The sequence below is a fragment of the Tympanuchus pallidicinctus genome, unplaced genomic scaffold (assembly GCF_026119805.1).
Source record: "Tympanuchus pallidicinctus isolate F22 unplaced genomic scaffold, pur_lepc_1.0 scaffold1, whole genome shotgun sequence".
Lineage (NCBI taxonomy): Eukaryota > Metazoa > Chordata > Aves > Galliformes > Phasianidae > Tympanuchus > Tympanuchus pallidicinctus.
Window position 1 is genome coordinate 90,844,019 of NW_026294618.1, and position 26,153 is coordinate 90,870,171.

The 26,153-nt window shown below is 36.2% G+C and overlaps 1 protein-coding gene across 2 annotated transcripts in view; it reads right to left on the reverse strand.

The window, feature by feature from the left end:
• Positions 1–2,384: 2,384 nt before the first annotated feature.
• EPRS1 (glutamyl-prolyl-tRNA synthetase 1) overlaps positions 2,385–26,153 on the reverse strand; it is a 38,378-nt gene continuing 14,609 nt past the window's right edge. The window contains exons 12-34 of one of the 2 annotated variants that reach the window (XM_052696663.1): positions 25,795–25,854; positions 23,392–23,502; positions 21,877–22,013; positions 20,953–21,160; positions 20,427–20,539; positions 19,669–19,786; positions 19,232–19,588; positions 18,183–18,413; positions 17,235–17,483; positions 16,255–16,485; positions 15,650–15,915; positions 14,197–14,248; positions 13,119–13,328; positions 12,923–12,995; positions 12,056–12,135; positions 11,602–11,703; positions 10,823–10,978; positions 10,504–10,701; positions 9,957–10,130; positions 7,113–7,273; positions 6,138–6,216; positions 3,032–3,096; positions 2,385–2,766 (exon numbers count right to left, since the gene is read on the reverse strand). In XM_052696663.1, coding sequence (XP_052552623.1) covers positions 2,616–2,766; positions 3,032–3,096; positions 6,138–6,216; positions 7,113–7,273; positions 9,957–10,130; positions 10,504–10,701; positions 10,823–10,978; positions 11,602–11,703; positions 12,056–12,135; positions 12,923–12,995; positions 13,119–13,328; positions 14,197–14,248; positions 15,650–15,915; positions 16,255–16,485; positions 17,235–17,483; positions 18,183–18,413; positions 19,232–19,588; positions 19,669–19,786; positions 20,427–20,539; positions 20,953–21,160; positions 21,877–22,013; positions 23,392–23,502; positions 25,795–25,854 — 3,582 coding nt within the window. In that variant the 3' untranslated portion in view covers positions 2,385–2,615. The remainder of the gene's footprint in view (positions 2,767–3,031; positions 3,097–6,137; positions 6,217–7,112; positions 7,274–9,956; positions 10,131–10,503; positions 10,702–10,822; positions 10,979–11,601; positions 11,704–12,055; positions 12,136–12,922; positions 12,996–13,118; positions 13,329–14,196; positions 14,249–15,649; positions 15,916–16,254; positions 16,486–17,234; positions 17,484–18,182; positions 18,414–19,231; positions 19,589–19,668; positions 19,787–20,426; positions 20,540–20,952; positions 21,161–21,876; positions 22,014–23,391; positions 23,503–25,794; positions 25,855–26,153) is intronic. The other variant, XM_052696672.1, reaches the window with a different exon arrangement.

A 26,153-nucleotide genomic window follows, 5' to 3' on the forward strand; every position in this document is an offset into this window, starting at 1 on the left:
CAATCCCAGCAGTTAAGGAAATCTGGCCACTAAAAGCACACCAAGCAGTATAGATAAGAACGAGTGCCTTCCTTGAAAAGTTTATGATCCAGTTTTTGTTTGTTATGTCCATCTGTGTAGATACATAACACAGTTACAAGATAAAACGGAAGGAAATGGCATGCGGTACCTCCAAAGACAGATAAGATAATAACATTGATAACCTGAGCTGACCAATTGTCCTTGCTGGCCTTAGACTTCCCAAGGTGAATTAACTCAAAGTAAAAAACTCAAACACTCACCTCTACTTTTTTTTTTTTTTTTTTTAATTTCTCATGGGGATTCAGCAGCCAAAATATTTATGCTTAAAGTTCAGTCTGCTATGCTAGAAGCAGCGCCTGCCAACAGATGTAATTCTTAACATTTGGCCATTTGTCTACCTGAACGTTGCAGCCACAGCTCTTGAGGTTTTGTTCTCCGAACACCAGTAGTCCCTTTAGAGGGAATCAGGAAAATAAATGAAGACGCTGAAACCTGTATACATTGTTCTTCTTCTTCATCCTCTCCCATTTGTGCTACCATTTTATTTCCAGCTTTTTCCTTCTTGGATTAAAGTGATTCTGAACAAAATCTTTTTATCATCTGAACACAGTGCGGAAAGTGAGATTTTTTTCAACAGTTATTCTCCTACCATTGGGAATGGGCCAGGTTTCATTTTCAGAGCTCTGAGTCCCACTTTATACAAGGTTTCAATTCCCAAAATATGAGTTCAAGCATTCTCTTTGCAGTAGAGCTACAATGCTCAAGTGTTCTCAGTTTTGTCAGTAGAGAGCAGCACTACTTAAGGCAGTTCCACTAAATCCTGTGTTTCTATAGTATTTAATCCAAACTTTATCAGTGTGCAAGTGTAAGAAATAACACTAAGAGGTCTGCAGTTCTATTATAAGCACAAAGTAGTATCATTTAATCATCTGCATTATCTTATTCTACTTCATATAGTGAGTAACTAACAGATGAGTTACTATCTTTTTTTTTTTTTTTTTCTCATATCAATGCAGTTAAGTGTGGCTGTCTGTATAAAGCTTTGCATGCAGCTCAGACTGTGCTTGTGGTGGAAGGATACCTGACAGTAGCGTCTGTCAGACAGAAGTTTGTCTCTCCTTTGTGGAAGATGACCACAGGAAAGACCTACAGATGAGTCATCACATTCCAGACACTTCAAGCTCCAGAATGACCAGAAAGAAATGTGCTATGGAGATGGGGAAGGAACAACAAAAAAAATCAAACAAACCCACTGCAGACTGAGAGCGACTCAGTTCTGAGAACAGCGCTGTCAACATGTTTACTCATGACTGTGATCAAGCCAACTGGTTGAAGGTTGGCTGTTTGTTCAGACTGATAAGGTTTCAGTGTTAAAGATTGCATTTAGTTTTGCCTTTTCTTTGTTCTGCACTATTAGAAGCTTACATAACGTCAATTTTAAAATACTGATGTCATAAAGCATTTTAATGAGAGCTGAAACTGCTCATGTGTTCTTAATGATGTGGGGTTTTTTTCTGTAAAAAAGCAGGGATTCATGTTGCATACAGTTCCAGGAAGAGTTCGGGGACAATCTTGCTGGTTCTACTTTTTAATTGGCAAATTTTCCCTTCAAGTCAAGGGGTTTAGGGAAACAGTCTTCAAACTTAGCAGAAAGCAAGGAACAAGTTAAACATGTGCCATGCAACTGTTACATTTTGTGTACTGCTGAGACTTTTTGTTTTTTTTAAGCCAATCCTATACTATTTCCTCTCCCCAAATTATTTCAGACCCTCTGCAATACGTAGCCTTCTCTGTGGAAGCAACACCTAGTAAGTGAAGAAGAAAAAAAGACTTTAAGAAGCTTGTAATTAACAGAACCACAGTCTAAAATCTTCAGCACTGAAAACAGCTTTTCAGATTGCCTATAAACAACTGATTGCGGTATCTGCATAAGACAACTATAAATGCGAGGTTATAAGATAAGAGAAACAGACCTTTGCAAAGTCATTCACCTACATCTCGCTAACAACGTGACATTTAATTAAAGACAGGCTTTCAAATGTGTTTCACAGTGGGATGAATATATTCCTTGGAGCACCTGCCTCAAAAGAGAGTTTTCAAAAAGAGTAGAATTCATCTCGCCTAAAAGTCTGCACTGAAAATTGAAAGATTTACAAGCTTTGAAGGCAAAATCAAAAGCAGATGTCTTATCTAAGAAGTTTGCGTAGGAACTGTATTGGAGCGTTGATGACGTTCTCTCCAATCTTTTAGGCACGTTCTCATGGAGTACAAGAAAACATATGAACTAAAAAATGAAATATTAGACATGAACAAGGCGTATTCTGTCCCCTCCACTCAGCAACACGTAAAGAAACAAAAGCACATTACAGCTCATAGTACATGTTTATTATTAGAGGTGTTTACAGAAAAGTCTGCGAAGTACTGCTAGTCTAAGACTGACATTGGGGGTGTTTATGGTTTATGGCTTTGTTGTTGTTTGTTTTTTTCTGAATTATCTAAAAAGTCGCAAAACTGATTACGTTTGGGGCCTATTTCAGTCTTATTAAAAAAAAGTTCAATTCACAGATAAAGGAGAAGGTGCTTCCATTAGCAGTTTAGTAACTACGACCAAAGAGGGTGTAAAACTTGGCAGGGTTCTTGCCGCAGACACATCTCTCCCCACTCTGCAGTTCACGGAGAGGCTGGAAAGGTATGCAAAGACTTTTTGCTCCCATGGAGGGGGCACCAGGCTCAAGATCTTGATCTCTGAAATAAAAGCATATTCGTAAATAAAAGCACTTCTTATAAAACAAAGATGCAAGGTGTACCATCCGTAAAATCTCAAATGCACACTAGCTACTCTGAAAGTGTCAAAACTAAGGGACTAAGTATGCTGAACTATGCAGGACAGCAAGGGTCAAGGGTGAAGAGTACATTTCTGCCATACCAACAGGTATCCTACATACTGTTTTACATTCAAACATCTTTGTTTTGATTCCAGTAGATGCTTTCCAGTTCACTTATATTTTACCTGGCAGTGGTCTTCTTGATCCAATCCTCACACTCACTTTCTCCACAAAAAGGGATTTGTACTATCTGAAATGGAAAGGAGCAAAGGAGTGGAGAAAAAAAAAAAGTCAGTTATAGATCCACAAAAGAACTCCTCCTTGTCTCTGGAACAATCCTAAACCTTAAGATTTGACAGGTATCTCAAAGTAGGAACATTTCTCATTGCTTTAATTAAAATTTAATAGCCCATTCCCAACAGAGAAATATGTAAGCCTAGTCATCCTTCCACTGAGCTCCATGAAGAAACCCAACACAGAATTTAAATGAAGACAGGGTGCTAATATATTTTTTTCTTTTAAATGTAACACATCTGCTACGTGTGGAAAGCATAAATTTTGTTTTCTCTTGGAAATACCCCGTTTTTCAGGAAAAGTTTGAACTTTTCAAACTGCAGAATAAACATCTGGTTACACAGTGCAAGACAGCGCCTTCCCAGTTTAATTCCAGTACAATGACTTTTCATATTTTCTGAGTAAGACAGTAGTGTATTTAAAGATAAAACTGAACCACCAAGCGCACATTTTTCTTGTAGAAAAAAAAAAAACGGTGTATGATTTCAGTTGGTTTCAATGTTAGATAGCTGAAAACTGAGAAAGTAGATGTGAAGTCTCATATAATCAGTACCCAGCTTGGCGAGCGTAACAGATCTCTTTCAAGTGCTGAACCTCATTTTACAGATGTTTTATATTTTTAGTAGATTTGTAGTGGAAATTATGTTGACTCCTAAAAATTATGATTACTGGTAAAAAAAGACACCCCCTGCACCCACACAAGCACTCGTGTAATGCTAATAGCTGAAGGCAATAGAGCAACTAAATTCTGACTGCACAGTCATTTTCATTCTATCAACACTATGAATAAGGCGCACTGATCACAGAATGGCCAGGGTTGGAAGGGACCTCAAGGATCACGAATCTCCAACCCCCCTGCCGCATGCAGGGCCACCAACCTCCTCATTTAATACTAGACCAGGCTGCCCAGGGGCCCATCCAATCTGGCCCTGAGTACCTCCAGGTATTCCGGGGCATCCACAAGCTCTCTGGGCAGCCTGTGCCAGCACCTCACCATTCTCTGTGCAAAGAACTTTCCATAGCAAAGAACTGTTCTTACAGCTTGAACTGAACTTTGCATAGAGCTTAAAAAAAAAAGACTTAAAAAAAAAAACCAACACAGAAGCAGCCCATATGTTTGAAGAACTAACAGACTACATTTCACTTACAGTCAGGGGAAAGGAGTAACAGCAATAAAGCAGGAGTAGTTCAGTTTAAAGACTTTTTTAAAACCATACCCAGTGCTAGCGGTATAATTTAAAGAAATTACAGAATATATTTGCCATAATATATGGTCCATAAAACATCTACAGGTAGACAGGAAGTCATAAAACAACGTAACTCAGTTTTCTCCATACAGATACGGTGATTAGAATAAACTTCTGGAACCTAAGTACTAAAATGGTGTTAGCATCTTCAATTTGGAAGATTTTACTTGTTCATATTTCCAAGTTTCACTATATATTAAACTACATTTAAACTATATTGAACAAAGAGTGCAATTCCTCCTCTAGCCATACATAAAACTCAGTAACTGCCCATTGAAGATCACACTGTACAGTATCATTTGAGATCATCTGCAGTAGCTGGGGAAAAAAGGGGGTACCTACAGCATTCATCAAAACTATAGTTTTTACATGTACATAAATCACCTTTTAGAATTAACTTCACACTCCGTTTTTGCAATGAACTGAACTCTCCATTTTAATAATTTTTACACGTAAGTTTACATTTTCCTTGACTGTTTCTGTCTTGAAGATAGACAAATACAGTTTCAAGCAGAGCTTATTTCAGAAAGTGAAAAATAGATAATGATACATCCTGAAATCACAACACACAGGAGTGGTAGTACTATTTACACACCAATACAGATCAGAATTGTTTGCTAATCAAAGACTAAAGATTTTTTGTCTTTAAATCTACCACCAGAATCATCTGATGCCTTACAGAGACCTGCATGAACAAAATCGTACTTTGCAGTCAGCAGGAAGAGCCTCAACCTATTTGGAAACAGCATATTTCAATCTTGTATTTAGTTTTGTAGAGGAACATTAGGCAACATTACTATTATCTATTATTATCTATGCATAAAGAATGTCTAAAAAAAAACAAAAAAAAACAACCAACCCCATATCCTCCACTCCATAAGAATGCTAAAATCAGCCCCTCCTCTGAAGTTCACAATTATTACTCCAAAACTTGTTATAAATTGGATTCAAGTGCAATAGAAGCAGCAATAATTGAGCACAATGGATTGCCAAGGCTAAGATTAACTTATAAAGATATATCTGAAGTCAACTGAAGTAACTGGGTTTATGACATGCTAGCATTTTCCATTAGAAATTCTGAAATTTTCAGACTAGATCTAATTGGTACAACTCTATAAAATACACAGCCTTAATGATTCATTCCAAGGCTCTGACAGTACTACCTCCTATTTTACATATCATTTCAAGGTGAGTACTGACTCCCAGTAATTCTAAATGAACCCAGTGGCTTTGACCTGGATCATAAAGGCAAATCTTTGACAAAAGTAGAATGTACTTTAGACTCTTAACTTAGACACTATTACAAGAGAAGTGTTTTTCACTGTTTTTTATTAACATAGTAACAGTAGCTTATCATAATCTGAACAAAATATTTATATTAATATATCTGAAAAGCACTTAGTAATAAAAAGAGAACATTTTAAATGCAAATCAAACCACAGCGATGTAAGTTACCTCAGGACTTGATGTCACTCCTTACATTAGCACCAGAATTTGCAATGAACACAGTATTTCAGCAAGAATAAATACATTAAAAAACTTATCCAAAAAATTTGGAAAAACTAATCTCCCTTAGAGTAACTCCATAGGAAACACTTCCATATACTTTTTAGGGCAGAGTTCCATAAAACTACAGAAGTATGTGTGTACGTTTATAGGCTTTGAAATTTCTAGCCTCCAACTATTCATTAGAAACAGAAAGCAGAGGAAGGCTTTTACCAGGATTTTGGAATGAAGTAAGTTTCCTTACCTTTCCTGAATCAAGCTCCTTTTGAAAGTCTTCCATATTATTGGCCACCACCATATGATTTCTTAAGTCTTCAGAAGCTCTGTAAAAAAGAGATGGGGGGAACTCAAGATAGATTAACACTTAACCTCATTGGCCAACAGAACCAAATTTTCAGAGTTTGTCAAAACAAAAAGTTAGAAGAAGAAGAACTATATATTCATTCCAATTATGTTTTTCTACTAGTCCTGCCACCAAAAAGATAAAATTTTGAATGACCACTAACAGGCTATACAGGCTGCTGCGTATTTTACTATGCTCATTCACACTGTTTTGCTTATCAGTTCAATACTGGCCAGCTGTAGATACAAACAGATAGATACTGTGGAGATAGGTTTTCTTTCAATTTAGTTAGAAAGCATTCTAATATTCCAATTCTGAATAAGTAAACATATTTTGCTTGTAAGTAAATGGCATCACCACAGACGACAGTATATTCCAGCAGTAAAACTCTGCAGTGATTGGCACGTAGGAGATTTGGCATATGAAGTAACTGCAAACAGTTTAAAAGCATTGCTTATGAGCAAACAATCATATGAAAATCAATAGAACATATGGCCTTAACACAAACTTCGAAAACAGATCTTCAACTTCTCGTCAACTTTGTGTCTTCCAAAATTCCCTACCAAGAGCATATTTCAGGAATGAATCTTGTACAAAATTATCCTGTTAACTATTTATTAATTAAAAAAAAAAAAATACTTCACTGAGTTCTTGTAAGGAAGTTCATAATCTTTGGCATTCTCTTTCATGACCTAAAGGAAGCTTTTAATCACTGCAGGTGAGTAAGTTTCAGAGGTAGAAAAATGAACTACTACTATCAGAAAGGTGGTCCAAACCCATCTTTCTGCACAGTTCAATCAATGACTTGAGGAAATTATTCTATCATCTTAAGAACATCTGTGATTACCACAGGCATTTCTACCTCTCTCAATTTACCTGTTGTATAGATTAGCGTGGATTTCCTCCAAAATCTGCTTCAGTTTCTCTTCTGCCTCATGTTCCGAAAAGGTCAGCTTCTGTCCTGTGTCTCTTCTGACAGCTACAAACTGTTGGCTCTTCATGTCTCGTGGTCCCACTTCAAGCCTGACAGGTACACCCTTTGTGGGGGAAAAAAAAAAAAGTGACAAACTATAATGAGTACACAAATCTCACAGGAGTTACTTTCCTCTTTTATTTTGCTTTAAAGAACAGTTTTAACATGGAACTCCTTCAAATATTTAAGTTCTTTGAAATAAATGAGTAAAATAAATAAATTAGTAAAAATACGAAAATGTATTAGTAAATACATTAGTAAAAATACAAAAATGAAATAAATGAGTAAAAGCAGTACAATGATAACCAATTTCTGTCTTTCCCATTCACAGCCTTTTCACTTGTGCATGATATCTTGCTGCAGTCATGTTTTGCTAGTTTGGAGACTGCATCTGTGCCAACATGTGATATCAAGAGTGTTAAAACACTGCTGATACTACACTCAGTTACCCCAAATAGTGCAAATCTTGTTTTTAGAGCTTTTATTCCCCATAAACTTCAGTGATAGGAACTATGTAATTTCTCATCTCTCATGTACAGGCAAGCAAAGATTTCATTTTACTGGTCAGTTAGGAGTCTACCAAGTCTCATGTATTTTCCTTTACATCCTGCTCATGTGGATTGCAAGCTGTATGCAGAGTCCATAAGAGCATAGGTAGAGGTGCATGCAGTTTTATTCCATGTAAAAGAAATCTCATCAGTAAGCTAAAAGTTAAAAACATCACAGATATTTAGCCAAGCTTCCCATTAACTTTGTTCTCAGAAATTTCTTCAAGTTCACAGCTTCTAAATGATTCTCCATAACTCAAAGTCTTTATGCTAAAATGTATGAACAATGGAGTGAAATCCATCTGAAGGAAGATTTATGTACTCCTCCTGCAAAGCTACAGAAAAAGCTGTTCAAAACTGTATCAAATAACATCAAAATCATTTTAACTTACGGCATATAGAAAAAATGGCCTCCATAATTAAAACTCAGCCAAAAATATTTAGTGCTTCCATGTCGGAAATGTGCTGAGAAGCAGATAGGCAAAATACTTTACAGTTTCCTTTTGTATTTATAACTTTAGTACCCTTGTATATATATTTTTGTACCCTATTATACTTCCTTATTAAGTACTCAGTAAAATGACTACACTTTGCCTGTAGTTGAAGATGTAGTTTGCATATTCTGACTGTTCTTGTTCTGTCAAAATTTAAGCCAAGAAGATAAAATGCCAGAGCTTTGTTTGTGAGATTGTTTTGGGGGGAGAAGAGGAAATTCAGGGAGTGTTGGGAACACAAGACAATTTTATAAATATATAGTGTGTACATGTATACATACACACTAATGACATTTAACTACAATACAAGTATAAGGTTGCACATATAAATGACTTATGCAGAATATTCTCATCGATTTTATAAAAAGCATCAATTTTGCATCCTGCTGCACCTCCTTGGTAAACCTGATTTTTGTTGTATTTTTTAAAAGCTTCCTAACGTGGACTATTGGTATTACAGCTCCACTTTAAAAAACATAAGAGGTTAAAGGAAAAGGAAAGAGAACCTGAACACAAAAACTTTTAACAGCTCAGGGAGTCTCCATCAATTTATGCTGAAGATGAACATATTCCAACTAATTTCAAATTCCAGACATGGCATTACTCAATATGCTGTCCATTTCTAATTAGCACTGTTTCACTCAGCTCTGCTATTTTTATTTTTCAAAAGACTATTATTTCTGATGAAACAAACAACTAACAAATGAGGGGCAACATAAGTGTTTTAAATCAACAAAATCACTCTTTTCTTTGTTACAGCTGTACAGGTTTACCTTCTCTGTTCCATTGTGTGCAAATGACATACTGTTGACACCTTTAATCACTTCATACAAATTTTTAAACATGCAGTTGATTTTCTAGGTATATAAGGTAGGTTCAGGATGTGCTAATAATATGCATGTCCCAGCAAACTGTGAAGTCTCAGAAAGCACTTCATTTATCAGTAAGCAGAATACTCAAATCACAGATTAGCTAATTTTGCTAATCTGGTCTTGCAGAAGACCTTAAAGATCATCTAGTTCCAACCCCATTGCTGTGGGCAGGGCTGCCATCCACCAGATCAGGCTGCCCAGGATCCCATCCAACCTGGCCTTGAAAACCTTCAGAAATGAAGCATCCAGAACCTATCTGGGCAGATGTGCCAACACCTCCCCTCCCTTTGAGTAAATAATTTCTTCTTAACATCTAACCTATCATCTTCCCTCTTATAAGTCATTCCACCTTGTCCTTGTCCTATTACCATTAGACCATGTAAAAAGTCAGTTCCCCTCCTACTTGTAAGCTCCCTCCCTTCAAGTACTGGAAGGCAGCAATGAGGACATCCAGGAGCCTTCTCTTCTCCGGGCTGAAGAAGCCCAGCTCCCTCAGTCTTTCACAGGGGAGGTGCTCCAGCCCTCTGATCATCTTCCTAACCCTCCACATTCCTCCTGTACTGTGGGCCCCAAGCCTGGATGCAGCACTCCAGATGGGGCCCCGCAAGTGCAGAGTAGAGGGAGACAATCACCTACCTTGCCCTGCTGACTACCTTTCCTTTGCTGCAGCCCAGGATACCACTGGCCTTCTGAACATGCAAGAGCATGATATACAGGTGCTTATCAGGCTTCATTTAGAAAAAACAATTACTTTCAGAATACAAGGCACACATATGTGCCCCCTATGTATCCCCCAGAGGGTATTTGAAATCCTCCCTAGGAAAAAAACATACCTTAAGTTCCCAGTGATTGAACTTCCAGCCAGGTGAATAGTTGTCTCTTAAATCAGCACGTACACGGACATTAGCACTAAGCAGCCTTTTACGATACTCATTACATTTCTTCAATAAAGCCTCTTTGTCCTCTTCAGAAAGAGTATTTGTGATACCACAGGGAATAATTACAACCTGCAATGTAACGTGACAGATATTTCACATTCTATAATAACTAGGTTCTAATTTTTTTTTTTTTTTAATAAGCTTAAACAAATATTGTGTCCCAGTAATTTCTTTCATGATCTCAGAAGTAAGGAATACATGTCCCTATTTCATCCAAGTGAGACAATTATTTTCAACTGATGGATTATGAAAGGGAGATTGTTCATCACAAGCACCTGAAGAAAGTGTATTAACTTTGTAGAGAATGTTCTAGAATTAGCTCCTGTTGTACATTAAAACATTTTCAGTTCCCAATATGAAAACCTCACGAATTCCAAGACAGGAAATGGAAAAAAAATAGTAGTTAAAAGTTAAAGGCATATTGTGAACAATTTCTACACACCTGAACACAAGCTACTCGAGGTGGGAGCACCAATCCCATGTTGTCTCCATGAATCATTGTCATTACACCAATAGTTCGAGTTGTAATGCCCCAGGAATTTTGATATGCATACTGCTTTTCTCCTGGTTTCTTTGGATCTTCAAACATGACTTCAAACATCTTCGAGAAGTTCTGTCCTAGGTGATGTGATGTTGCACCCTAAAATAGTTGCACGCAAAAAAAATTCTGCTGGTTAACCTTAACAAATTTAGAGCTTTCATCATCTTGCCATTTTTACTGGAAAATAACTGTTAAAAAAATATATATATTCAAGAAATACCTGGATAGCTCTTCCACTGGCAGATATAAATGCCTCTACAGTTGTTGTATAGTCACCCCCAGCAAATTTCTCCTTTTCTGTCTTCCTTCCTTTCACAACAGGTATTGCTAGGAGATCTTCATACACTTGAGCATAAAGATCAAGTATCTGCATCACCTACAACAAACAAACTGCTTTAGGAATTACTCAGTATTTTGCATTTGCTAAAAACAGAAATATTTTTATTCCCAGAATACTGGAAAAAAAAAAAAAAAAAGCAATACCTAGAACTTCCAAAATCCAATATTTTCCTCAAGATTGTGATAAAAAAAAATTTCTTCCACTGCTTTGAATTTTATCTATTCTGTGAATGAAAACAACTATAGACTGTGAGAGAAAACAAAACAACTCATGCTAAAAAGCCGTGGTTATATTGACTTTGAGTCCCCATGTTAAAGTTTGAACATCTGCTAGGGATCAACAATATTCAGTGAAGCCTGTCTTTAAGCGTTACAATTTTTAGCAAGTAGTAAGTGAACTTCCCTGCTTTTTAAGGAAATAAAACATCCTATTTAAAGATCACACTCTTTAATCTTATCATATTGTTTGAAATAACTAAAGACACACCAGTAGATTACACCTGAGAAAAAACAAAGGTTCTAGCACAGCTGACACTTTTCATGAGGGCTCTCAAAGAAAAGGAGACTGATTTTTTCACCAAGCTCTAGTTAAAAAGTTTTGTTTGCATTGCTATGGAGTAAGATAACTTTCTGAAAGCAAAAGCACATTTGCTTTATTACTTCCTCTGCAGCTTCTTCATATGTTGCAAATGCTGTGTGACCCTCTTGCCAAAGGAACTCACGAGTGCGAAGGAAAGGCTGAGGATGTTTGAACTCCCAACGCTGGAAACAAAAGACAACAGGAAAAAGAAAATGAATGTCAAAATGAGCACCACAGTCTCAAATTATTTATTAAAAATAAACTAACCTTTGAATTTAAAGCTCAAAAATTCCAAATAAAGCTAAAAAAATCAACTATTCATAGATTCATACTCACATGATACCATCAACAGTATATATTAGGAAGGAGTTTCACTAAGAATTAGGGATAAATAAAGTCATATAAACCACATTCATACTTCTGCCATGAAATATGTTCTGTAATTAGTATCATTAAGCCATATCCACATGGGACAAATGATCTACAGTGCACTTAAAATAAATCACTTCAGTTAGAAATTACATGCTGACATACCACAACATTGCACCACTGATTAAGCTTGATAGGAAGATCTCTGTGTGACTGCACCCATTTTGCATATGCAGGATACATAACTGTGAAAAGAGGAAAGCAGTCTGGGTTCTCTGCATAATGCAGTCACTTTACACCAAAACTTTCTCTTCGCTACACATAAACAATATTCTCTACTTGAGAACCACACTTTCATGCTATAGTTTTCTTTAAAACATATTTGTTTTAGCATACATTTTTGGTGAAAGAAGTATTTTCATTTTATCCTGTTTTGTTAGAAAACAGCTTGCTTGTTCTTATGCAGGATGTGGATCAAATCAATCCAAAGCTTAACTATCTAATGACACACTTTCAGTCACTGGCTTATAGTATGCAAATATATTCACATTCACCAATAAAAATCTATTGATATCAAGATTTCAAGACACTGTACCAGGCTTGACTCATTTAAAAATCATCCAGCATTAAGTCTTAAAGTGTTTATATAAATTACTTAAAGGAAACTTTAGTAAAATTTAGTTTCACAACTGTTGTCAAAAGAACATTACAAAATGAATTATGAGACGAAGAATTTTATTTGCAAAAATACTTTTAAAAACAAACAAACAAAAAAACCAATGTTTTTCTCAGTCACAGTCAGTTGATCATCAGGATATTAATAAAAAAAATTCTGAGGTGTAAATTTTCAAAAGAAGTCCATTGTGACTGTCTGTGACATTTGCTGTAAGCTGCAGCAGAATTTATGAAATATGGTAAGGATTTAAAGAAAACATTCTAAAAGACAAGTCTCCTCTTTCCAGAAAGGACTCTCATTTATAACCTTTACTGTACTGATTCCTTTACAGATGAACTGCATGAGAAGAAGTCTACCTGTTTCACTTGTGGGGCGTATAGCAATCGGTTCAGCGAGTTCTGTTTTCCCAGATTTTGTGACCCAAGCAACCTAAAGGAAAAAACAGATAAATAAAAGAGAATCAAACGAGTTTGAAGAAAATCTGCTTTCATGCCCAGCTGTGGACTAATGGGTTGGGTTTTCTTATACTCATATTAAAGTTTTGAAGTATACCTCAGGGGCAAAATCAGCAATATGACTCTTCTCTTTCTCTAGTGCAGCCTGGGACACAAACATGGGGAAGTAGCAGTTTTCCACACCAAGTTTCTTGATCTCAGCATCAAAAAAATTCTTGATAGCTTCCCAAATGGCATGAGCCCAAGGACGAAGAACATAACAGCCACTCACATCATAGTATTCAATCATCTCTGCTTTTGTGATCACCTTTCAAAAAACATTAGAAACTTAAGTTCCAACCTCGTACAGAAAGAATATTCAGTAATTCAAGCCTATGGCATGCAACTCAAGAAAGATCTCCTATTTAAAAGTATTTGGGCTCAAAATTTAGCAAAGTTAGCCATAGAGACTATTTCTGTTACCTGTGATAGAAGTTTTACCAGGAATATTAAGTTAAATAACAAATCTGAACAACAAACTCAGAAACTGAATTTCATGAATCTAAGTTAGAGACAGGAACCAAGCTTCCAAAAACCAAATAACTGTGTTTCCTTAAGAACCTTCTCGAGCTCATGTTAAAAAGCATTTTTTATTTGTTTGTGTACATGCAAAGGTTGGAGTAGTAGGAGTAAGAGATAACATACACTGATATCTGATAACACAGCACAGATATCTATTTACAATCTTTCATAGATAGCGTAACCTAAACAAGTAATTTCTGTTCTGATTGTTTTGTACCTTGTGAGCCAGCAAACTCCTTCATTACCAACAGATGATACCTCTTGTTACACATAACCTTGGGATGAACCAACATTTTCATGCCTGTGACACTCCCATTATTTCACTAAAGTTTTGTGCAGCACACACAATGTGGAAACACACAGATATAGTGGGAAGCATGAAAGGGTTGACACACCAGACTGGGGGTTTTGTTGTTTATTTTATTCCCTAAGAACAGCTACCTCGGTCTTCAATCTATCACTTCTGTTTAAGACAGTGGCAAGAACACAAGAGTAGGCATATTGATTTACATGGGGAAAAAAAATAGAAATACTAGATAAGATATAAAATCAAAGCAGATCCTGATTAACAAGAGGATAAAATAATTATTTAATTAACACTAGTGTGCACTTACCTGAGAGAACCACTCTGCGAGATTTTCTTCTTTTTTAGCTTCTAGACCCAACCTATGGTTTTAGAGAACAATCAGATTTGAGTCACTGAGCATTTAGCAGTAAATTTTATCTTAATCTTTCTTTTTAAATTTGAGAGCGGGGTATGGACCTTAAGTGGGCAGAAGGAGGGTGCAGAGAACAGAATGCAATGCTTGAATTTCACTTCGTAATGCCAATTTTTTTCCCCAATTTTTTTTCCCCCTGACAGTTCAAATATGAATAGTTTAGTATGGACTGCTAGCAGTTCCTCACCTGGCATAAGAAGAATATTTTATAAAAACAGATCTATTTCTTTTTCACCTTTTAAACCCTTCTAATTTTCATCAAGGTTGCATTTAAGATCCTCACAATATTGCACTAAAAAGCCCAAGCACGTTCCATAGGAACATAAAACTAACACATGCAAGCTATGTTAATCTGATTGTTTTTTTTGTTTTTTTTTTTAATTGTTTGTTTGCTAATTTGTGAGTTTTTCTTTGGTTTGGGCTGTTTGTTTGTTTATTTCTTACCCAACCTGGAACTATAGTTTCAAGAAAAAGAAGCAACTTGAATTATCCAATTAAACACATCAGTCACTCTAACATAGAAAACATTCTACAATCAAAATAAAGATAAACAGTCAATCTCCAAAATCCTAGCAAAGGCCAAACTCCCTCATTTTTTTTTTACCAGACTCAAATAACAATAGATAAAAGCACACTTTGCATACCTTGATGAACAGAGAAAATTAAGGGTGAATTATCCCAGCATAATTTCTATTAAAAAATAACCATATCTCTAGCTCTACTACTAGGGATGTTGAGTCCTAAACTATAAATCTGAAATAGGAAACAGGCAGTGTTGCATAATATATGCTGTAATATATAAAAAACCTCTAAACTTTCAGTATGGGAGCAGGAGATGGAATGCACAGCAATCATCTCTGGAGAGTTGTAGCATTAGCATCCAAAGTGCCTTGCTCTGGATTATATAATTCTCAAGGTAAACACAGTAAATACTTTGTAAACCTGATATAACTGGGAAAAAAAAAAAAAAAAAAAAAAGCACTAGGCTTTGATTTCTCCAACTCCAACCCATGGTTTTGTAGTGAGGAAGACGCAGCAGAACATTTGCAGAAGCAAATAAAACACAGCAAGTTCCCAATGACAGCTGAACCATAGTAACAGACTGTGCACATTACCTTGTGCTTTCTACAGGCTAGGGGCTAGGCAGAGTTCTGCTCAGAGGGATTCTGAGGTAAAACAGACACTAAGTAAACTTCAGTAATTTGTTTTTGCTTGATGCTGAATATAAACTATTATTTTGTAATCTTTAATGCTTTCGAGTGAAATTAGAAACTTGCAAAACTCTGAAGTCTGAATGGAGGTAAACAGTGCAGGCTTTTATCAAATAGATTAAGGATCTAATCTTTACCTGGTTTGTTTCTTAGGGCCTTGACCCTCTCCTGGCCCATTTGAAGAGAGCTCATTACCACTCTGTCCTTGCAAAGGCTCTTTTTTTGGTCCATCATTTTGTTTCTGTTGCTTACACTGCTTTTCTGACTTGTTCTCTTTCTCTTTCTTCTTTTTGTCTTTGTCATCAGCACTACTAGCAGAAACAGGTTTATAATCAACTCCAGCAACAGACTTGTACTGGGCCTTCAGCTGAAGAAGCTCTTTAACAGCTGCATCTATCTTTTCCTTGAAGAACAAAAAATGAAAGTTACACAGAAATCACAGGAATAATATGGCTCCATCAAAAAAAATAAAATGGATCTATGATATGGCATTATAGACTTCCACACAGCGTTGGGGAAAAAACCTCCGCAAAAGTCAATACTTAAAGGTTTTAATACACCAAGGATCATATCTGATAGGAACAATTTTAAAAGCACATTTCAGATACAGGCTGCATTTGAATTCTGATAATCGCAATTGCTGTGAAATTTTAGATTTAAACTTGAAGTTTTCAGATTTAAATTTTCTATTACAGTATTTTGGGGTTTTTTTGCTTTGTTTTGTTCTGTTTTTGTTTTTTACCTTTTCTGCTTTTTCTGCTTTCAATTTCCTAACTTCATCTCCTTGAAGAGCTACTTTGTTAAACAGAGCTTTAGCTTCAGTTGTGTCAGGACCACTTGCTACTGTATTTGATGCTTGGGGCAAAGAATTCTGAGCTACTGGCGGATGTCCGGGCTTGTAGTCCTGTCCAGTCTTTTCCTTATAGTCACCTTTTAGAGAAAGGAGGAGTTTTACTGCTTCATCTATTTCACCCTGTGTGAAGGACAAATAGCAAGATAAGAATTAAACACAGAATTGACAAGGAGCATTAATTTTTAGGCTACGAAAATAAAATCTCCATCTAGCAATAAAATAAATGCTTTGCAGTTAAGGAAGGACTCAACAGCCCTCCTCTAAACACTCAAACAAACACTTGTGTTGCTATCTCAACCAGAATGTTTCTCCTACCCCACCCAGCCAGCTACAACCTGTTAATAAGTGCAGCAGAATCTACACTGAAGAACATAAACTTGTTTTGGAAAAAGGCTTAAAAAAAAAAATAATAAAAAAAAAATCATAGAAAAGCAATTTTACAAGGCAGAAATATAAAGGGGGGCAGGAGGAGTGAAGGGGAACAAAAACAATTCCCATAAACATAGTTTGTCTCCTTTTCCACTGCTATAACTGAATTTGTCAAGCTCTGAAAAGCCTTGCTATTGTTGCAGTACACTAACTATTTTATCTTCACTTGTTACAAATACAATAATAAGAATAGACATCTACCATGCTTGTGTCAATTCATCCAGATGTCAGAGTTTAGTTTGACTTTTTATATTAGTAGAATTTAGAATGCATATCTCAGAATCAGGAAAGCATCCAGCAACAGAATGAACCTGTGGGGCGTTACCAGAGCATGCAAGTTTGATGGCTAAGCCTTGACTAGAACAGGTGCTTTGTACCTGGTGAAAGACTTCCCCCTAGTGGAAAAATCTGGTAAAAATTGCGATTATTCACTACGGTACCTTGGAAGCTTTCTCTGCCTTGAGTCTTCGCACCACTTCCCCTTGTTCAGCTACATTATCATAAAGTGCTTTGGCATCCACTAAGCTAGAAGGTCCCAAGTTATTGCAGCATACAGAAGATGGAAGGGCAGCAGAAGATACACAAGGAGGAGCTGAAGGTGGATTTCCAGGCTTGTAATCTTGACCTGTTTTTTGTTTATATTCCGCTTTCAGATTTAAAAGAACTTTCACAGCTTCATCTACTTGTTCCTGAAACAAAAAAAAAAAAGAGAAAAAAGCAGTTGCAGGTTTGCAAAAAAAAAAGCAGTTGCAAAGACAGAAGCAACACAGATGCAACACATAGCTAAGGTAACATAACCCTTACTAACACACAAACAGTCGTAATAAAAATTCTAGAGCTAACATGCTAGCAGCTGTGTCATTACTGAGTTCTGTTGTAAAACTTCCTAGCCAGAGCATCTATAAGCTACATGATACAGGATCTAATCAGGCAGTATACATAAGGGATGATTTCTGAGCCATGCAAGTTTTTCATTTAAGCAGCTCAGTTCCATGCAGTTTTAGCAGTCCATGCACAGGAGAATGGGAGTAAATACTCATACTCTGAATGAAAAATTGTTTCTTCGTGACTACCAAGCCACCATCAGATTTATTACTGTTCTCTAGACTTCAAGTTACTGCCTATATTCTGCTTTGCTTGCTTTCATCATTAAAAAAACAAAAAACAAAAAACAAAAAACCAGTTTACTTCTTTTTCAGGTTCTCCATGCTCACTATCACAGAAGCTGTGAAGTCATCCATACCAGCTTAGGAGAAACCAGAAAAGCACTTTATGGAAACTGAAATTCTTTGCTATATTTTATTCCCCAAATTTCACAAAACTTGTCATTAGGCTTTAGTCTCAGCTGAAAATACTGTTCCATTCAGAAAAATTAACTGCTATTACACCTTTGAAGCCTTCTCTGCTTTTAGTTTGCGGACCACTTCGCCTTGTTCAGCTACTTTGCTGTATAGAGATTTGCTGTCTATTGGACATGAGGGTGGAAGAGTAGAAACAGGAGAAGACTGAACAGGGACAGAGACTAGAGGTGGGCTTCCAGGTTTGTACTCCTGGCCTGTCTGTTGTTTATATTCTGCCTTTAGGGATAAAAGGACTTCCACAGCAGCACCTATCTGATCCTGTAAAAGAAAGGAAGAGACAGAAAAAGGGAGAAACAAAGATGCGGAAATATGAGATTCTGAAGTGCAAGTCACATGTTTTATGAAAAGATCTGATGTTTATGCACATCATTCAATTTTCTTAATTATTCAGTAGAGCTTTTCAGAGTGGTTTAGTATGTTTCTACTATCCTGTTTTCTATTATCCTGTGCAAAATTGTAACAATAAACTAGTTTAGATCTTCCCATTTCGTTTTATGTTGCCATCAAGATGCTACTACAAACAGTATTTGATTAGTAGGCACAAAATGCATTATTTCACAGGTTTTCTTGCTCTGCATTAGAAAGAATAAAAAGAATAAAGTTATTAATAACTGTGTTTTCTATACTCAGTCCATGACAGGACAGTGTCTAGTATACATCTGTTGTATTTGGATCTTTTTTTCCCTCTTTCTTGTTAAAAGGTTCTAAATAAATCAACCCTGTGAAGTCAGCAATTCAGTCTTATTTTACTGAATAAATAAATACTGTGGGACATTTTTACCCCAAGGATGAGATTCAGATAACTCGTCAACTCACATGTGAGGAGAGTGCTTCTGTCAACATTTCAGCACTAAAAAAGCATAGACACTTACTTGCATCTTTACAAATATTAACGAAGAATTTATCATATACATCTAGCTAAATCATAAGCATTGAAAAAACACAACTCTTGCCAGAACACAGCCCAGTCAAAATTACCATCAGCATGAAAACACTAAATCAAAAGAACCCATTTGCCTACACAGACAATGAGCTATGCAAACCCAAACAAGCAAAAAAGCAGTATAGCCAGCCACCTTAGGTGCTTTCTCAGCTTTCAGTTTTCGGACTACTTCTCCTTGCTCTGCTACTTTATCATACAGAGCTTTGCAGTCCAGGGTACCAGAGTTCTCATGCTTTGAAGCTGCTGGAGGATTTCCAGGCTTATACTCCTGGCCCGTCCTCTCCTTGTATTCTGCTTTCAAGGCCAGCAACTGCTTCACAGCTTTATCAATATCTTCCTTTGCTGCCTTCTTAGCTTTCAAATCACGAACAATATCACCCTGCGCAGTCACCCTGTTGTACATAACCAGGTGGTCTTCTGAGGCAGTGCAGGTTGCAGTAGAGGCATCACCAGCAACTGGAACAGATTTTCCTTTTACAGCTGAACCAGCCTTAAAAAGAAAAAATATATATTTGGCAGGCTGATCCTGTACATTAATACATTCTGCACTTTTCTAAAACAAAAGCTTACTTCTTTCTTTGCAGTTTCAGCTTTGGTCTTCTCTTTTGATCCAGATGTTGGCATTTCCTTAGTGTGTCCATCAGGTATGTAAATCAAAATGCATGGGGCCTCTTTACAGCTATATGGACTGTAAAAGGATTTATGAAAAATTCGATCCAACAATAAAAAGAATACAAAATAATACATATAAAACATTTATTGAAGCAAAAGTTCTGCTCTTCTACAAGCTGATCTCTCACAACTCCATGTTTACCTTCATATACAACTTCTATTATCCAAATTTACATAACTGGGGATCAGCACTGATTCCTGTTAGGAACAGTAAGCTTTCTTTGTAATGTTACATGGCAGTGTAATTTTACATGTTTGGCAACTTGCTAAAGAACTGCCACAATACACATTACTGCACACACTACCTAGGCAACTGTCTGTTCTATTCTGTAGCACTGTTCCTTGATTGATGTACTTTGAATCACAACAAGTAAACCTGATCTCATTACTAATTCTAAGCTAGTTGGGGTGCACCAGAAGTGCCACATGCCTGCCTTAGACAGACTTGCCTTAGACAGATGGGAGAGGTACACAAAAAACAAAAGCCATGTCAGTTCACAGAAATAATATGTAGTAGTGCTAAAGGGTAAAATATTTGCAGCATTGATACAACATTAGTAACATTAGCCTCATCAAGAGATGTGTGAAAATTTTAAAACTCAACAAGTTAAATGAAATTGTGTGAAGTTCGCTTGGGTCATTCTTAGGTAGCTTACCTCACTGGCTCATAGGGTTGATCACAAATAAAGAATCCTCTCCTCTGGAGTTGGATGATGTCTCCTTTTTTTAAGTCCTTAAGGCAAGGATCACCTAACATCAGTTCTTCTTGCTGTAAAAGTTAAAAGCAGTCAGTGCAAACCTAACAAAGGACAAGGAATGTATAGCAAGAAACAGGGCAGAGCTGTTGTAACAGTGCTTCCAAGTGCTGAAATGTCAGTTAATTCCAGAAGCAGAGCAGAAGTGCTCAAAAGAAAATGCCGTATTATAAGAGTGTAACACCATAAAAACTCAAACTATTGGTCCCTGAAGGGTAAGAATCAGGTAATGCATTAACATACAGAAAAAAAATATCACAGATTCAACTCCTGTTATTATAAGAAACTGAATGGAAAACACAAGAACGAGATACACACGATTTTCTTCTTTAACAAATGAAATTTAATGATCAAGAAACATAACAAAATGTAATAATGGCAAAAAAAAAAGCTTTGTAGAATATAAAGAGGAAAAAAGCCATCTTACCTTGCTATTTCTGTTGATATACTGCTTGAAATCTTCATCTTTACCTAGAACTGGCTTAGTGATCAGATGTTCATAATTAACACAAACAGTTGGGATGAGTGGTGCACGTGGAGTTTCTGCTAGCCAAGTGATCTTAGTGGTTTTTTTGAAGTCTTTATTTTCTAAGTTCAACTTGGTATCAATGGACACAATTTTTCCACTTGAATTTCTACAGGAAAAGATAAAGGATTAGAGCAAAGTCAAAAGGGTTTGTTTTCATCTGATACCACAGACCATCAACAGATCCACTGAAACAACTGTTAAGAGTTCATAAATGAAATACAGAAGACACGAGAAACAAAGAAGTGAAATCACTTCTGTTGGAAGTTCTCCTTTACTTTCAATTTCTTAAAGTATTGACAGACACTATGAGACATGCAAAAAATCTCTACCTATTTGTTTTACATTCTGCCTCAGCTCAATTCATTCTGCCAGTGTCTCAGGCATTTTCCAGATATTATGATGACATTAACAGCCTCCTTCTCTCACTCCAACAGTTCTGCAACTAAAACTGTGATTTTGTTGTGTTTTTTTTTAAACCTTGCAAAAGCAGGTAACTGTTGCAGAACAAAGCTTTAAAATTCCAAGCGTTTTTTGTTTGTTTTGTCTGAAATAGTTCTTTCACAGTGGAAATACTACCACCTATGTGGAGAATATGGGGTAAAAGGAACATGCAGCAGTAGGACTGATTGCTGATTTCAGACCTGGACCACCTGTACAATACACTTTATGTCAAATATCCAGTTTTGTGACATATTTCAAAGAGGATATCTCTATATATGTGGATAACTACAAATATTTTACTATTAGAAGCTACCTACTACAAAAAAAAGTCAACAAAAAGTTGAAATGCAAAAGTTAATTTCATCTGCCAGTATTGCTTACCTGTTTAATTTTGTGATGATAATATTGCCCCAATTTATGAATGTAACCACCTCTCCCTCTGTCAGGGTCTCTGCATCTGCACCCTCTATCAGCACTCTGGAGCCATACCAAACAGGTTTCAACCCGACATCAGCATTCTGTGAAAAATGATTTTTATTTCAAAGGAGAGGCTGTCAAAAGCTGACTAAATTTAAAGCAGTGCTAAAACCACGCTTTCTTTATGACAGCTGTAAAACAGATGAAGGTGTGAGACTCAGAATAACAGTAACAGAAAGCTATGGTATTCCTCTGTAACTGTCTCACAGGTTTCTGGTTCACAATTGCTACACGTATTCCTCTGACAGCGTACTCCAAAAACACAACCTGTATCAAACACCAAGCTCAACACAACCAACAGCATACTAATACTTTCTTAAAGTTCACGTGTCTTCAAATTCTTACGTGTACAAACTAACTTTTTGATCAATTTTTCTGCTGGCCATGCAAACTCCCTTCGAAACAAATTTCGTAACTCTCAGCTTTTTTAGTTTTACTTCAGTCAAAACTGAAGCAAATGTGCAGCTTTTCCCAGCTGCATAGAATTTTTAAGACAGTAATATAAAAATGCATTTTAATACGCAGGCTTGCATCAGATCAAATTTCTTTTGGACTCCAAGGGTCACAATTCTCACTTGCATCTGCTCAAAACATGTTTCCTTATAGAAATACCACAGGGAAAAGGGTAAACCAGATCTTGACCTCTCAGATACAAGAAATTGTTACAGCAATATTCAGAGCAACAAAATGAAGAAACTAAGTAAAACCACAAAAACATTTATGAAGATGCTTTCAGAGAAGCTGAAGTGTAACTTGAGATGTCATAGTCAAAGTAAAACCTCTTCCCTACATGTAGCAGGGAAAAAAAACCAGGCTCCTTCTTAATGGATATTATTCTATTTACTGATTACTAAGAGTTTTAAATTACTTGAACTCTTGACAGTAACTACTTGCTACCTGAATTTAGAAGTCATATTAAAAAAGATCTAAGTAATAGAATTAACAGGTTAATATTTCACTTTTCTACCTAAATCTAATCCTTCCTGCATCCCTCACTCTTATGGATAAGCTGTGATTACTATATTCTAACCATAAAGCTTTAAATACATTTTATACTTAAATTTCTCTGTGAAAGTTTATGTCAAACAATAATAAAAGCTGTCAGAGTATCCAGATTATCACTCCAGACTTGTGATGCATCACCTCTTCTGAGGTGCCTCCCACCATGACTTCATCTATACACATTGTAAATATTTACAAAAGCACTTTCCTAAATCATTCTCTTAAATGAAGAAAGGTGATTAGTAGTTGCTGACTTCTTGACAGTTTTGCAAAAAAGCACACCTTGATTTTATCTCATGCTCTCCAAGCAAGTTAAAACCAGAGACAGCAAGGTCTCCTTGCTGACTGCTCTAAGTCAAGGTACTTCCAACCTTACTGATCTGAAATACAAGAATATTAAAGAAGTAAATTGAGAACCTTTGGATGCTTAGCCACTTCCTTCATCTCCTCTTGAGCTTCAGGAACGTTTACTGGAACCACTGCATCTTTCAGTAAAGCAGTGTACCGAGGTGCTACTGGATCTATAACCTACAGAAACCAAACAAGGGGAGGGTCATGAATATATGACATCAACAGAGAAGTAAAATACTGCATAAAACAACAACTTAAAAAAAAGGATATTAACTGGTACTCTTTATGTTACTGCATTTTTTTTAATGTTACTGTGTTAATCTCTTAATGCAAAGCTATAGAAGTGAGAAAATAATACTTCAATTTTTCCTCTTTACTGAAATACTTGAAGTAAAAACTATGCATTGAGTATTTCTGATGTTAGAAGTAGGAAAAATTATGAGCTACTGTCTCACAGGGAAGATAGTAAAAAAAAAAAAAAAAATCCAATTTTTCTACTCATGAATAGCACTAAATCTGGACCACTTTCTTTCTAGGTAGCTGAATTTAAAGCAATAATTTATTGATGCAGTTCTTTCTTTTTTCAGCAGCATGAGAACTGGTCCCATACTCTTTTTCCAGATCAATACTCCAGCAGAATCAGGGACAGACATGGCTATAGAGGAAGCACCAATTTAGTCTGCAATTTAAACACATCAGCATTAGATACTATAATAAGGCAACACCATAATATTGACTTCATCAGGATTTCTAAAGCTTGAGTCTGGCAAGAAAAACCTACAAACTGCCTTCCTATATTTTCATCATCCATTTTAAATCTCAGCTAAGATTGTTTCTCACAATTCTTTTCATATGTAAAAGATTGGTTTGACTGTTCAGCCACTTGATGTAATTCAACTAGAAGTTGCCTAGGACCAAAAGAGATCTCCCAGTTTAACTGGAAGCTAACATAAAGACAAACACCTGCTGTTGTCAATACAAAGTGGCTTCTTCTCCCCTAGTTTATTCCTGCTAACATGAAAAACTGCATAAAAAATATAGAAAAGATAATTTAACATCTATCTACTGACACAAGCAAGCAAAGTAATGATCACATTCGTAAAGAAGTCATATATTTGTAAGTTGACCATTACTAAAGCTGGAATCTTAAGTGTTAGATTTTAAACTAGGATTTGTGTATGCATTTCAAAATACATGTGACTTAATAACATAGTTTTGATAACTAAAAGACTGAATTTTATTAGTAGACTTTTTATTTATTGTGATTAAAATCCACAATCCTTCCTCAGACTACAAATGTTAAAAATCTTGCAAATACACTACTGATTAACATATGAAATGAGTGGCTCATCTCTCACACTAAGACTAAGCTTAGAACTACCTGCACACAAACAATTGCTTTTGTTCATAATTCAAATAGCAATCTATCTGAACAGACAGATGTAAATGTGATGCTGTCCAAGGAGTCAGATATGTAAGAAACTCAGTTCAAAAGTCAATTCAAAGAAAAATGAGCCCTGACAGTCCTTCGTGGGTTCTTCCCCCAAATCCAACTCTTAATTATATCTATGCAGCAACAGAAAGAACCAATTCATAAACCTTTGTGCACATAGCAAACCAAACACAAAATACGTGAATAAATACAAGACACATGCCAGACAAGCAAAAGCTACTTAAATGAACAGATCTGGGTACTATCTAAGCAAAATCAAGCAGGAATCCCAATGCAAAATAACAGGTGTTTCCACAATCACACAAAATATGCAGTCAGCATTCTAATAATTCGCCTTATTATAGTGTCCAAGCATCCGCTGCCAAAAAGCAACTAACCATGTCAAGATGCAGTATTCCTTATCTGACATTCAGTCAGAAACATCAGCAGTGCTGGCTTTATCTACACAGGCAGTATACCCAGCATCTTAAGACAAAGCCACCAAGAGGAAAAGCGGCCAACAATTTGAGTAAGATTTATGTTTACATTAACAGATAAGCCAAACCAGAAACAGGCAGCATTTTAAAGCCAGGAATAATGCATTTTCAGTGGGTTTGTAGAGCTCCTGTTATATAAGCAAATATGACTGTGCTATAAAGCTGCAAAAATGATAGCTTGTGCTATGTACGCTTACAGCACTGTAAGCTATGGCTAAGGTAAAAAAGCTTTAAGTAATACCTTCTTACAGATAGCTCGCAGCTTGAAAGCAGAAAAATGAAATGCAGTTTTCATATCAGATTTACATATCATTATCTTTCCTCATATTACTAAGTAAGGCAAGTAAGTATTGGCATAGGACAATCAATAGGATTAGTGCTAACTCAGGTCAGAAACAGCAGGGGACATTCCATTTTCCTGAAAGTGTGCCAAAATGATGCAACATATTGCAATTGCTACTTGTTGTAATAAGCACTCCAATTCTCTACATATTCCTGACAGGGTATGAGGAGTAGCATCAAATTCAAGTAAAAGCATACCTTTTTGTTGAAGGACCAAATTTTATCCCACTCCATATTCACAACAGATCGAGAGGAGCCCTGGAAAATTTAAAAAAGAAAAACACAACAAAAAAACCACAAGTGCATGTAGCCTAGCTGTCCGACTCACCTAAAAGAAAGTCCTTTAATAGCTACAAACCCTTTATTTGCATTTATCAAAACAATTCATAAAATAACTTCTGAGCTTGCAAAGCAATTTATTTTTTTTAAAGAAACCTGCTACTGAGTTTTGCAAGGACCTGCTCAGACACGTTGAAGCACTACACAAGAAAGCAGTAAATCTTCAAAAGGAACCTCAGAATCACAAGAAATTTAAATGAAACCTTATGAAAACTTGT